Below are 14052 nucleotides of genomic sequence, written 5' to 3'. Positions count from 1 at the left end.
CTCTTTTGGAATGACGATCACTTCAACAAAGCCAGATTATGCTGCAGTATTGATTATTAATAAATTAAATCATAATAAAATCAATCTCGTGATCACATGATTAGTGACCAGCTCACCACTCTGGTCACTCCAGCTTTACAGCCTCAATCCCATGCCAAGAGAACCCTGCTCTGATTGGCCACTTTGATCAGAATCCTTAACTGTGATTGGCCGCCTGTTGGATCAGTCCATTTCTGACTGAAATGTGGGCTCCGTGAATGGATGGCTGGCTGTGGAGTGGGAGGGGACCAGAGTCCTGGTTGGTTGCCAAGTGATTTTCGGGGGGTATCTCTGGCTGGTGTTTCTGGGGCGTCTGGTTGTGGGTGTCTGAACGGCTTTCCCTTCTCCTCCTCTCCCCTGCCGCTGTAGTGGACCAGTGGGGCACAGAGGAGGTGGCGGCCTGGCTGGATCTGATTTGCCTGACCGAGTACAAGGAGATCTTTATCGGGCACGACGTGCGGGGCTCGGAGCTCCTGCACCTGGAGCGGAGGGACCTCAAGGTAGCACTGTCTCACACACCTGAGGCTGGGGCGCACCAATCATTTCACACACCTGCATGTGGTGGGGGGTGGGGGGGGGGGGGTCGGAGTGGTGGTGGTGACCATGTCTGTGTGTGTGTGTGTGTCCTGAACATGCAGTAACATGAAGCCAAATTGTTGGCAAGTGTTATAAGGCTATCTGTATGTGTGTGTGTGTGTGTGTATATGTGTGTGTGTGTGTGTGTGTGTGTGTGTTCACTGATGTGTGTGTGACTATGAGTTGTGAACATTTGCAGTATGTGTGTACCACCCTCTTGACTTCCTGTGTGTGTGTGTGTGTGTGTGTGTGTGTGTGTGTGTGTGTGTGTGTGTGTGTGTGCGCTGTGTGTGTGTGCGTGTGTGTGTGTATTCCAGGATCTGGGGGTGACCAAGGTGGGTCACATGAAGCGAATCCTACAGGGTATCAGAGATTTGAGCCGCAACAGCTCCGCCAGCGAGGCCTAGGAGCCCTGTCTGGCTGCGTCTGCGGAGGACCCAGCCAACTGGACGAGCCCTGACCACCTACACCCGTCAGCCACTCTCCCTACCCCGGCCCCCAATCTCCCACGCGCCGGGACCAATGCAGTATCGCCCAATCCAAAAGCACCCCAGAACTGAGACCAACCAACCCTAGTGCCTTCATGTGCCCACCTCCATGGCATCATTACTTTGGGAGACTGGATTTTTTCATTGCACAAAGGAGGGAGGCACCAGAAACCCATCATCCTCATCATCATTTTATTAGGGTCATACTAATATCATCAGATGGGGAGGGGTGGGTGGGTGGGCTGGAAGAGAAAAGAATAAAATAGATCATCATAGTCATAGACATACTATGGCGTAGGAACAAACATTTCAGGAACAAGCACAGCCAACAAGAAAACTCAACTACCCAGTATGCCTGATGAGCAGTTAGCCCTTATCAGGGCTCAGCTGGCCTTACAGTAGTGAACTCACAAGCTTACAGACCTTAAAGAACCTGTGTGTGGAAGGAAAATAGAGATGTATATAAGGATTTTTAATGTGCCTGTTTCAACTGGCTCGAAATAGCAAATTACTAAACGACTGATGTTTTTTGTATGAAAAACTATATTTATTTTATGTATGTGTTCTATGTGGAGATGTTTTTTCCTCACGTTCCGAGCATCACAGCATGTTCTGAGCTGACACAGAACATCAAGGAAACCTGCTCCCTTACCTACCTAGATGACCGGAACCGTTCTGATCTCGAAAGGTTCTACCAAGTAATGGCAGTGACAATCAATATACCAAACCAACCAACCAAGTCAATCAACTTATCAACAACTGACCTCCAGAGTATCCCCAGGATTAGCCATAACTGTGTCTCTCTCACTGTGTGTCCCCCCTTTAGAGCTGTTGTCTGTACAGCTGCAGATTAGAAATGTTGTGGGGGGGACTTCATGACCATGCCTACCTTTAAAAAGAATGTAGAGGGCTCAACACTGTGTGTGTGTTCCAGAGTGCTAAGGGCTCAACCTCAACCACAGCGCTCCAGTATGCCTTAAACCTCCCCACCAAAACCCAACAGCCACATATCAGTCAGGCCTCTCAGTGGGCGGAGTCCTGGAACACCTCCCACCCCCACCCCAAAAAAAAAAAAACAACAACAACATGTGTGTCAGGTACACTCTGCTTGACCAGGGAGAACCACAACACACACACACACACACACACACACAACTTCTGCCTTGTAATTAATTAACACGTGTAAAATCCAGCAGTGCATATATATCTTGTTGCTTCATTTTTTGTCGGTTATGTCTTGTGTGGACAGATTTATCATGATCATATCAAGGGTCAAAAGGACCCCATATTAAGGGTGCCCTCTCCTTGCCTATCTAGAACAGAGCTCCTAAGGGCATCCCTCCCATCTGCCTGTCCAGTATTTATTGATAAATTATAAATACATGTACGTGAAACTGTTGGCTGTACTTTTCCCGTCTATATGTAAATAAACCCCTATCAGGAGTGTATATACGGTCTACTTGTACAGTGAAATTCTGTCATGCTGTAATAAAGATATTGGTTTGTGTAATATTTGGGTTGTCCTTTATTGTAAACAGTAGGGTACTGTCGTCATCATGGGATGTGATGTCAGAGGTTTTCACTGCATGGAGAAATGAGTTTGTATTAGACTGACATGTGTCAATATTTAGAGAGTGAAGGTCAGTTGCACAAAACTGCATGAATCCTCCATTTTATTTCCAACCGAAGTCAGAAAGCGGGTAGGTCCCATGTTTTTCAATTATTTTCCTTTGAACAGCTTTTTGTGGCCACCTGTACATAGGATTGATTGCACACAAGTTTAGATCAGTGTTTGTTAAGATGTGTGTCAGTGTGCCTTTCATAGTATTTTGGCCACTGCTGGTGGGTCATTGACAAATAAGGCTTTTAAAATGTGTTTTCAAAATAGTCTTTACAAATGGACAGAATGCATTGTTTTGAAGTTGGAAGACTGTGTTTAAACAAGTCTTAATGACTGCCCAACATTTACAGTGGTTTTAATACATTTTTAGACTGTGTTTGCAGTTTTTCACCACCTAAAATTAGATTAGATTCAACTTAATTGTCATTGTGCAGAGTACAAATACAAAGCCAACCAAAAGTAAAAAAAAACCACTTTTTTTTTTTTTTGTAAGTATACCTGAGAGTGTCTACAGTGCTTAACACATTATTTTGTAGTTGACCTTGGTATTGAAAGTAACTAATGAATACTTTATTGTAGAGGACTGGTATTTTGGTTTTCCAAAATCCGACTACATTTAAATTGTGAATAAATACTTAAAAAAAAAATAAAAGTGTATTGTTTAATAGAATAATTAGGAACAGCACATTTTTCAACCATTTATTCACTTTAATCTTTTTATTGGTTTAAATTAGTATTTTACCTGGTTGCACCACCTGACAATGCGGTTGCGCCATCTGACTTGCTACCAATTTCAAATTAGGCTATACAGGCATCTTCTTGGACACCTATATAACCTTTTGACTTGGCAAGTTCATCCATTCAATTTTCCAATACAATAAAGAGTTTTATCTTAAAAAAAATTGTTCTTAGTTTTAAATTGGTTGTACCACCTGACATGTAAACTGTACAAGTCCAAATATAAAGAGAAAGAAGCTTTTTTTGTCAATATTTGAGAGATTTACAAACTTTTCACTCATCAGTAAAGGTCTTGGGTTCCTCTTGATGAAGCAATGTCCTGTTTAATCTTTTCCCTCTTCAATTAAATAAAAAGTTCTATGAATGCGGTTGCAACGCCCTGACATTTCAGATATGCAAATTTCCGGACCAACGTTTTTTTTTCTTTCAATTTTCCAAACAATTTAAAGCTAAACTAGTAAACATTTTTGTTAGTTGTTTATTTGAAAGGTCTTCAACATAAAATAATGCCCCCATATTTATTTTTCATTTTAAATACTTTTAAATTCTATATTTAATACTTTTCACATAGTGTTAATTTGCGCAGGCATTTGTGCCACCTGACATTTTGAGGGTGTGAGATGACAAAACATAAAATATATATAATTTTTATGATAAACAGAAAATATGTTCAAATTATACAGGTTTTAGAACAAAATGATACTTGTTATGAATAATTTTAAATTATTTTAAACCAATGGACTCGGACACAAAAATCTGCATGTCACATCACTGACCCAGGTGCATCTTTTTAAAGTATCATGGAAAAAATATCATGGAAAAGTCCATTGCTCTGCATATATAGACTGAGAGAAATCTCAGTCTCAGTCAGGAAATCTTTGCCAGTGTTGTGAATTAATTAGCTGACTACAGCTCATCTCAGGACGATATTTCTGTATCATAAATTCTTTATTCTAATATTTTGATATTCTGGATTTTTGATTTCCATGAGCTGTAAACCATCATCAACCATCATAGAATGATCAAGAGTAAAACAAAAAGAAGTCTTGAAATATTTCACTTTATGTGTAATGAATCCAAATCATGACAATTTACGGGAACTTTTGCATGATATTCTAATTTTTTTTAGATGTGCCTGTTTACCAATGCAGTGTTGCAGACATTGGTCAACATTTTAGGTTGTTTTATTAAAATGACAGGGCTCATCTGTCCTTCTGTCTGTACATCTGGCCACAGTTGTATGTTGTACCTCAGGAGGCTTCATTATTTATACTACTAAGCCATCTGTCTCTGCCTTTGCCAGGATAGGCCTATAACTATTAGACACTGACCTGTCAATCAGGATAGACCATACGCCAAAGTTGCTGTTGCCCAGTTGATTTGTGGCATTATTTTTTTTCCCTTCACTTTAGAATTAGAATAATACACACATTTCTCTCAGCATCCATGTTGATTTTATGTTGTATCTTCATGAAGGCAAGTATTTACAAAGTCCAGCTGAGTAGGTTATTACAATTGGTGAATGTTGATCAGTCTAATAAAAATGCAATTCACACATCTACCTCACATTATGATCATAAACCTTTCGGCACAAATCATTCACCAGTAAAAAGATGGCTTGAGACTACAGCTGACAGGTTATGGTCAAGTGAGCAGTCGTGGTAACATAAGGATTCCTTGAACTTTGTGAGCGTGTGCACTGTTATCTCCTCTCCACACCCATACTCTCTTTCTCCATAGGAGCGAGCCGGTCCAGAGTAATGGCTGTGCTTGTGCGATGGCTGTTTACTCCTCTCCTGCTCGCCTGCATACTCCTCGCCACTCTGGAAGCTAAAGGTAAGGAGGCCGGCCTCATTGTGCTCCACGAACATCTTCCTCTTGGCACGGCAGCCACAGCGGCCTTCCACTTCCTGTTTACCCGCGAGTCCTACATCCCGCGTCCTGTTGCCAGATGTGTTACTTGGCTCGCTTACTGTTGCTTCCTCCCTCTGTAGTTGAGCAGAGGATGTGTGCGGAAAAAGAGAGGGGCTGGACAGTGGCCAGACATGTTCCAGAATGTTCTGTGATATGGATATGGTAGCGATAGGAGCATTTCAGGCACGACACACACACACACGCAGACACACACACACAAGTTGTGATAAGGCTGTTCTTCGCCCTACACATCAGCATGTTTCAGGGATTTCTTCACTTCACCTGCATTCTTTGCTATTGAATTGATGCTGATTGTCACTGCATTGGCCCAGTTTCTTTTTAAGCTTTACTGGACCTAGTCAGTCTCATTTATAGGGATGCACACAGCAGCTTATCCAGGAACTCGTGTTAACAAGCCTAACCACTCTGTAGGCATGTTTTAATGTCAGACGTCCTTTAATGGTTTATTCACCCTTTTACCAAACATTGAAATGGGTCTCCATAAACAGTTAATGACTAGGGATCAGATTGGGCTCAGCTTCAGACCTGCTCCATCACATTAGGGCCAGATCTATTCAGATATATAATGACCCGATTAGCACCTCATCTGGGTTAGATATGGCAGAGGCTTCAAGTCCAAGTATGATGGCTAAGAAATAGTGTTGCATGTCTTCTTTGGGCAGTCTTTCTTGAGCCTCAGAGGGCCCTAGGTCTGTTGAGGGTCAGGAGACCACGAGCCAACTCCTTCCTGGAGGAGATCAAGCCTGGGAATCTGGAGAGGGAGTGCTACGAGGAGACCTGCTCCCAGGAGGAGGTCTACGAGATCTTCCAGACTAGAGAGAAGACGGTAACCTGTTCATTCATGTCAGTGAATTATCATGCATAACATTGATGTTGAGAGGAGTGAGGGGGTGTTTCAGACCAAGAGTGATCTGCCCTCTCAGTTTGAATTTGTTGACAAACGTTAAAGTGAAATCCACAGCTGTATGGTAATCTGCACTCTAGCCCTAAATGCCCTTTCCGACACTAAAGACTACTTGATAAGAGATGTTCACCCTTTGTGTAATCTGAACATTTAATATTCTGTTAATTTGTGATATTCCCTTACAGATGGAGTTTTGGCATGCATATCAAGGTAAGTGTAGTCTTATTACTAGACAATCTATCTGATATTTATCAGAAATGCAATTATACTTTTTCTCATCTGACTATGCCCTCCTCCCATTAGATATCAACCACTGTCGTTTTAACCCATGTCTGAATGGTGGGATTTGCTCAGGGGGACGGCATGGATACCACTGTGTCTGCTCCCCACTCTATGAGGGCAAGAGCTGTGAAAAAGGTGCTACTGTCTGTCTATCTATCTATCAGTATCTGTACGTAGGTACCGGTATGTATGTATGGACATGGGGTTTCAATACTTTATTACTTATTCTTCCTATAGAGGTCTTTGACTGTGAGCATAAGAATGGTGGCTGCCTGCAGTACTGCAGAAATTGGGACCGCACCACAGCAGTGACGTGCAGCTGCGCTGAGGGCTATGAGCTGGAGGAGGATGGAAAGAGTTGCAAGGAGACAGGTGAGATGAGTTTGACACAGCCAATCTGACGGCTGTGAACCTTTTTTTTAAAGCACGTTTTGGAGGATTGTCACCTTTATTTGGATAGGACATTGAAGCGCTAGGAAAGAGAGAGATTGAGTGGGGTTGGGAAATGATCCGGGTCAGTGCCCATGGGCACTTAGACTCGAGGGGTCGCTGTAGCCAGATGCGCTACAGTGCCCCCAAGGTTGAGCAGTGTTGGGCAAGTTACTTCAAAAGCGTAATGCATTATTTATTACCAGTGTTGGGCAAGTTACTTCAAAAGCGTAATGCATTATTTATTACTTGTTACTGTCATCTCAAAGTAATTTGTTACATTACAATATTACTGTCTTTGAATTGTAAGGCATTACACTACGTTTACATTACTTTCACCAAAATAACAGGAAATATGGATTTGGTGTTCTCAATAGATCTTCATGTGTTCAATGCAGCTCATTACACGGCAAGAGGTGATGTGGTATGGCATAATGACTGAGCTAGGCTTAAGGCTAACAAAATAACAAATAATGTTTGCAGTTATGGCTCATGGAACAATGTAGGCCCCAAAGGCCAAAGGTCACTTACAACTTAATATAGTAAACTATAGTCATAGTGAAATTGTATGTTGACTTTAAATGGTTCTCATCATTGATGGTAGAGATAACTCAAATTCCCTTTCTACAGTCATCTAAACAAGGCAATCAAATTCCAGGACCAGCATAGATGACTTTTTAAAATTCTTGGATAATCTTCTCTGGTGCCAATTGAGCATTTCTCAATTTTGGATTAAAAAGCAAAGTAACTTCAGTTACTGAGAATTGTACCGAGTAAAATATTACTGAAATTGTATTGGTAATGCCTTACATTACTGCATTGCAGCAAAAAGCAATGCATTACTGTAATTACATTACTTTTTTAATGCATTACTCCCAACACTGAGGTTGAGACCTTTAATTTAAAGTTTGGGTGTGTAGTTTGTGCAAGAAATTACTCTTGGGTGTGGCTATCTGGTTGCCAAATTTAGCGAGAAAACCAGCCTAAGTATTTAGAGATAACATTATGTTTTTTTTTCCTGTTGAGGTTTAAGGGAAGATTGGACTGATTGTAGTAAGGCGTGTGTTTTTAAAGGCTCCTTCACAATGCGTCTTATCTTAGTTCCCACTAATGACTTCTCCAGTGACATGAATGTGTTAGCTGTCGATGATGTTGTGGCGGTAACCTGTTCTCTCTGCTAGTGCGGTTTCCCTGTGGTAAGCAGTGGATTGGCGGCTCGTTGTACCGCAACCTCCTCTCCAACGACACCCAGCCCCTCTACACACTGAGCCCCAACTCCACACAGCCAGACTGGGATAACTCCACCCTTGGACAAGGTAACTCCAGTGACCCTGTAGGAGGATACTACAGAGACCTGCAGGAACTGGAAGGCAACGACACACGCATCGTTGGGGGGCAGCTCCAGAAACAGGGAGGAAGCCCCTGGCAGGTGATGAACCAGGCCAAGATGGACTTAAATGAGTTGTTATATGAGAACTGTCATTTTAAAACTGCAAAATGTTAACATATGTGGAAGGTAATGCTGTGATTGGCAATGTCCCTCCTAGACACCAGGATTATTTTATATGTATGTGTGCTAGGGGGTTGATGGTAGCCCATACCAAGAACATTTCTTAGAAATGGAAAAGATCAAGAGCTGTTAAAGAGTATTGTGGCTTGAACCATCACCTTCTGGTGAGAACATTAAGAAAGCCTTTCAAGCCCAACTCCTCCTGACCCTGTCGTAGTGTCCTTGAGCAAGACACTTAACCCAGTACTCCCTATGCATCGTTTTAAAAGAAATTCAGATAAAAAAGACAAGTAAATCTGGCACATTGCTTCTCCCTTGAAAATGGTAAATGGACTGCATTTTATATAGCGCTTTTCCACTCTTCCAAGCACTCAAAGCACTTTACATTGTCATGCCTCACATTCACCCATTCACACACACATACTCACACAACGATGGCAGAGACTGCCATGCAAGGAGCCAACCTGCTCATCGGAGTCAAGTCAAGTCACTTTTATTTATATAGCACATTTAAAAACAACAGGAGTTGACCCAAAGTGCTTTACATGGCAATGAGAGGTTAGGCAAGCAGTTAAAACAAAAAGAAAAGGGGCCCAGGGATACACAGGTCTGACTAAAGAAATGTGAAAAAAAAGTAAAAGGAAAAACAATATTACCCGAGTAAAAATTAAGAAGTAGTACATTAAAAATAAAATAAGAATAATAATAATAATGGTAATAATAATAAGATCAGTAGAATAGATAAAGTTAAAAGATAAATATAATATAAAAATAAGAACATAAAATAAATGGAGTAAAACAGGTAAAATAGAGTAAACAGGATATATAAATATATTAAGAGAAATAAATAACTAAAAGTAAGTGGTAGATAAAAAATCAAATAAAAAGGTAAAAAAAAGAAGAGTGAGCCATTTGGGCAGAGGGGAAAGGGACACACGCAAGACACAGGGGGCGGAATTACAGGTTGTTAAAAGCAAGAGAGAAGAGGTAAGTTTTTAAATTAGACTTAAAACTGGCAAGGGTAGTCGAGGACTTAATGTGGGGTGGAAGGGGATTCCATAAGTTTGGGCCAGCAACAGAGAAGGCCCGGTCACCTTTTGTTTTGAGACGTGTGCGGGGAACAGATAAGAGTTGCCTTAAAGATGACCGGGTCAACCTAGAGGTAGAGTGTGGAGAAAGGATTTCAGCAGTGTAGGGGGGTGCTAGGCCATTAAGAGCTTTAAAACAAAAAGTAAAATCTTAAAATCAATTCTAAATTTAACAGGAAGCCAGTGTAGCTGAGCCAGGATTGGTGTGATTTGCTCTCTCTTTTTAGTACCAGTAAGCAATCTGGCTGCTGCATTCTGGACCATCTGTAATTTATGAATGTTGGATTGGGTCAGCCCAGTGTATAGAATATTGCAATAATCGAGTCTGGAGGTAATAAAAGATTGTATAAGGGTTTCAAGGTCGTTCTGTGATAAAAAGGACTTGAGATTAGCTATGACTGAGTTGATAAAAGCCACTACGGACCACACTATTGATTTGTTTATTAAAATTTAGAGCTATCCAGCATGACACCAAGATTTCTAACCACAGAGTGCACATTGTTTGAGAGTGGACCAAGAGTACTGCTGAGGCTGGTGACAGAGGAGGGTGGACCGAATATGATTACTTCAGTTTTGCTGTCGTTGAGTTGTAAGAAATTGCAGGCCATCCAAGATTTAATGTCATTGAGGCAGCTATGTAGTTTATTTAATAAACATGGGGTCTGAGGAGCCACTGGGAGATATATCTGGGTATCATCGGCGTAGCAGTGGTATTGGATGCCATATTTATCAAAAATGGAACTGAGGGGCAGCATATATAGAGAGAAGAGGAGGGAGCCAAGGATTGAACCTTGGGGGACTCCACATTTCATAGTAGCAGATGAAGATGAATGATTTCCCAATTTGACAGAAAAAGTCCTATCTTTGAGGGATGAGGTGAACCAGGTTAGTACAGTGCCCTGCAGACCAACTCTGTGCTCCAGCCTGCGCAGCAAGATATCATGGTCAATGGTATCAAATGCAGCACTAAGATCTAATAAAACTAAGATGGCACAGGAACCAGAATCAGTGCAGAGCAGAATGTCATTGTAAACTTTCAGTAGGGCGGATTTAGTACTGTGGATAGCTCTAAAACCAGATTGGAATTTATCTAATAAATTAAAACTGTTTAAATATTCTGTGAGCTGCAGGAAAACCACTTTCTCTAAAATTTTGGAGATAAAAGGCAATTTAGAGATAGGTCTGTATTTTTTCAAATCATTAGAGTCAAGCGAAGGCTTTTTTAGGAGAGGTTGCACAGTAGCATGCTTAAAAGAGGATGGGACAACACCAGTAGCTAGTGAACTGTTTACTATAGCCAGAATGAAAGGACAGATAATTGAAAAGATATCTCTGAAGAGTTGAGAGGGAATGACATCTGAGGGGCAATGAGTGGGCTTCATCCGTGAGACAACCTGAGACAGCTCAGAGGAAGAAACTGGTACAAAGTGCTGGAGATGGCTGCTAATGGGGGATTGAGGCTCTGCAGGGTCAAGAGTAGAACTACGGATATTGGCTCTTATTAAGTCATTTTTTTTAATAAAATAGGTTAAAAAATGTTCACAAGCTTCAGTGGAGCTTGCAATAGTGTGGGCAGCAGGGTTTAAGATTAAGTTAATTGTTTTAAAAAGCACTTTGGGTCTGTGGGCATGCTTATTGATTATCTCAGCGGATCAGCTTTTGACATTTTTAACAGCAAGTTGATAGGTGTTTAGGCCATCACGCAAAAGATCATATGAAATTTGGACGTTATCCTTCTTCCATCTGCGTTCAGCTTGTCTGCAGACACGCCGAAGAGCACGGGTGGTGTCATTTAGCCAGGGTAGAGCTGCCTTGGCTTTTCTAGGTGTCAGAGGTGCAACCTGATTCAAAGTGTCAGTGCAGGCTAAGTTAAAAAGAGCGGCTAAGTCATCAGTGTTAGAACAGGTGGAGAAGGAGACAGAGAGACTTAACTGGTGAGCCAATTCAAAATGATGAGAGAATTTTGACGCTGTGGCCGGGTTTAAGATCCGTGAAAGGGGGGGCTGAGGGTGGGGAGCATGCAAGTGTAGACTCAAAGTCAATCATGTGATGATCTGATACACCAATATCGGATATGGTGAGATTAGCCACGTCAAAAACCAGAGGAGAGAACAAGGTCTAAGACAGTGGTTTTCAAAGTGGGGGCCGGGGCCCCCTGGGGGGCCGCGAGGGGGTGCCAGGGGGGCCTCAGTAAGTTGGAGGGAAAAATAAAAGCAAGAAATAAATACATTTGAAACATTTAAAATATACTTTACTACGAGGGTTGTTATACAATGCCATTATAATAATGTGACGCATATCTGAACATATTTCCCATGATAATGACTGGGAATACTGTGATAGTAGAGTGATGGCTTTCAAATAGCAGCCCCAAATAAAAATTTTACACACTGTATGCTCCATCGCAATGTGGTTGTGGCTAAAATAATTATTAGATTAGCTTAATGTATTTATACATTTGCCGTAGGATTGTCGATGGGTTTAATTAATAAAACATCAAGGGGGTCCTTGGCCAGAACCTAGTGGTATTTGGGGGGCCTTGTCGTGGAAAAGTTTGGGAACCCCTGGTCTAAGATATGGCCCCTTTGATGGGTTGGACCAGACACTGACTGAGTTAGGTTAAAACACTCTAACCTGCTCCTCGGAAGGGAAAGGAATCTGACCTCCTCCTCTCTCTACAGGTTCTCCTCCGCAGGGCTGATGGCTACGGCTTCTGTGGAGGGACATTAATTTACGAGCGTTGGGTGGTCACTGCTGCTCACTGCCTGCAGGACATTCCAGACCATGTGACTATAGGTGACTATAATCAGAGACTTTCTAATGAGGAGACACAGCACTAAAAAAATCCTCCATAGAAATGCATGGGGTTAGTTTGCAACGCCAATATGGCAGTTGTCTACACATATCCCACCCCTTCCGCGGAAAAACATTGAGCCAATCATGTGTTGTGTTGTGAATACATTGAGCCAATCATGTGGTGTGTTGTGAAGACATCGTGCCAATCATGTGTTGAAATAAATGCCCGATAAGTGCCCAAAAAGCGTTGCAATATGGCCGCCAAGTGGAGGGACTTGCCTATAAGGACTTTGCTATAATCTCATTCAGGTTGTCCTGGATACACTGACAGTGTCTGGGGTTGACATGTATAGACCTACAGATGGCCATGTCAGTTGTACAAGTGTTATCAGTCACCACACTGAAATCTGTCTATTTTCAGACATAAAAAAACAGTAAAATATATAGGATACATCTCTGATTTCTAACCAACTTCTCTACATATTTCTGTATGGTATCTAATATGTATTGTGTACATTTCTGAGTATAAGCCTGCGTGTATTTGTGCCTAGGTGACTATGACAAGAAGCGTCCGGATCCGGGTGAGCAAAAGATAGCAGTGGCACACACAATACCCCACCCTTTCTTCCACGAGTACACCTTCGACAGCGACATTGCTCTTCTTTACCTGGCCCAACCTGTCCAGCTGGGTCCGTTTGCCACCCCAGTCTGCCTTCCCAATCCAAACCTGTCCCGGCACCTGCTGCGCGACGGCATCATGGGGGTCACCACCGGATGGGGGGCCACCCGCTACCTCGGCCCCTCCTCGCGTTTCCTCCGAAAGGTGGCACTTCCCGTGATCGACCATATGAAGTGCATGGGCTCCACTGAGCAGGTTAGACTTCTCCCCTGGGTCTAAAGTAGGCTGGGACAGCACTTTAACCCCAAAATTATAAAGAGCCTAACACCTTATGACCTTGAATTACTGCAATTCTAAATCATCGCTGTCAAATGTTGACACTGTGAACCAACAAACTCTCCTGTACATTTGCAGTTTATCACAGACAACATGTTCTGTGCTGGATTCGAGGTGATTGAAAAGGACGCCTGTTCGGGGGACAGTGGTGGGCCATTTGTGGTTAACTACAGAGGCACCTGGTTCCTCACAGGAGTGGTCAGCTGGGGAGAGCAGTGTGCGGCTAAAGGGAAGTATGGTGTGTACACACGGCTGGGGAATTACCTGAGCTGGATACGAGACACCATATCTACACACGAGCACAGGGCAACAGCTACAGAACGGCCTTAATGTGGGCCTCACCTGGACACCGCCACTGGCATTGTGCCCACTGAAGTAAGGCGGGCATGTGCCCACCCAGATTTGGATCTGGATCTTTTAAGTTTAAAAAATAATCCTTAAAAAGTCTTTGAATATGCCCAATTTAAGATGATGGCATCATGTCTTTTCTGGGGGCCTCATATCCTCCGTTCATATTGTGTCCACCCAAAACGCCCCTGGGCACAATGCTACTTTGGTGCCACAAATATTAAAGACTGTGACAAAGATGGCCCTGTACTCTTTTTGGAGACAGAATGAATTTGTTGAATTTGTTGTAAATGTATAAATGGAAAAACTCAAAGGCTATCCATTCATATTCAGTACTACTTTT

General features: G+C 42.3%; 2 protein-coding genes across 2 annotated transcripts in view; both read left to right on the top strand.

Moving 5' to 3' along the window:
- LOC125308653 (diacylglycerol kinase delta-like) overlaps window positions 1-1324 on the top strand; it is a 34988-nt gene extending 33664 nt beyond the window's left edge. Inside the window, 2 exon segments of the mRNA XM_048265216.1 lie at window positions 409-539; window positions 933-1324. Of these exon segments, the coding sequence (XP_048121173.1) occupies window positions 409-539; window positions 933-1022 (221 nt within the window). The 3' untranslated portion in view covers window positions 1023-1324.
- A 1400-nt stretch (window positions 1325-2724) lies between these two features.
- LOC125308408 (coagulation factor IX) lies at window positions 2725-13949 on the top strand. Its single transcript, XM_048264909.1, has 10 exons — window positions 2725-2803; window positions 5203-5298; window positions 6060-6223; window positions 6487-6511; window positions 6605-6718; window positions 6821-6955; window positions 8194-8441; window positions 12292-12406; window positions 12958-13280; window positions 13440-13949. Exons 2-10 carry the CDS (start codon window positions 5223-5225, stop codon window positions 13689-13691), a joined length of 1452 nt encoding a protein of 483 aa, XP_048120866.1. The 5' UTR covers window positions 2725-2803; window positions 5203-5222; the 3' UTR covers window positions 13692-13949.
- Window positions 13950-14052: the final 103 nt, after the last annotated feature.

The sequence above is a fragment of the Alosa alosa genome, chromosome 15, assembly GCF_017589495.1.
Source record: "Alosa alosa isolate M-15738 ecotype Scorff River chromosome 15, AALO_Geno_1.1, whole genome shotgun sequence".
Classification (NCBI taxonomy): Eukaryota; Metazoa; Chordata; class Actinopteri; order Clupeiformes; family Clupeidae; genus Alosa; species Alosa alosa.
Note: the sequence above shows the minus strand (reverse complement) of the source record. Positions and strands in the feature narration are given on the sequence as shown.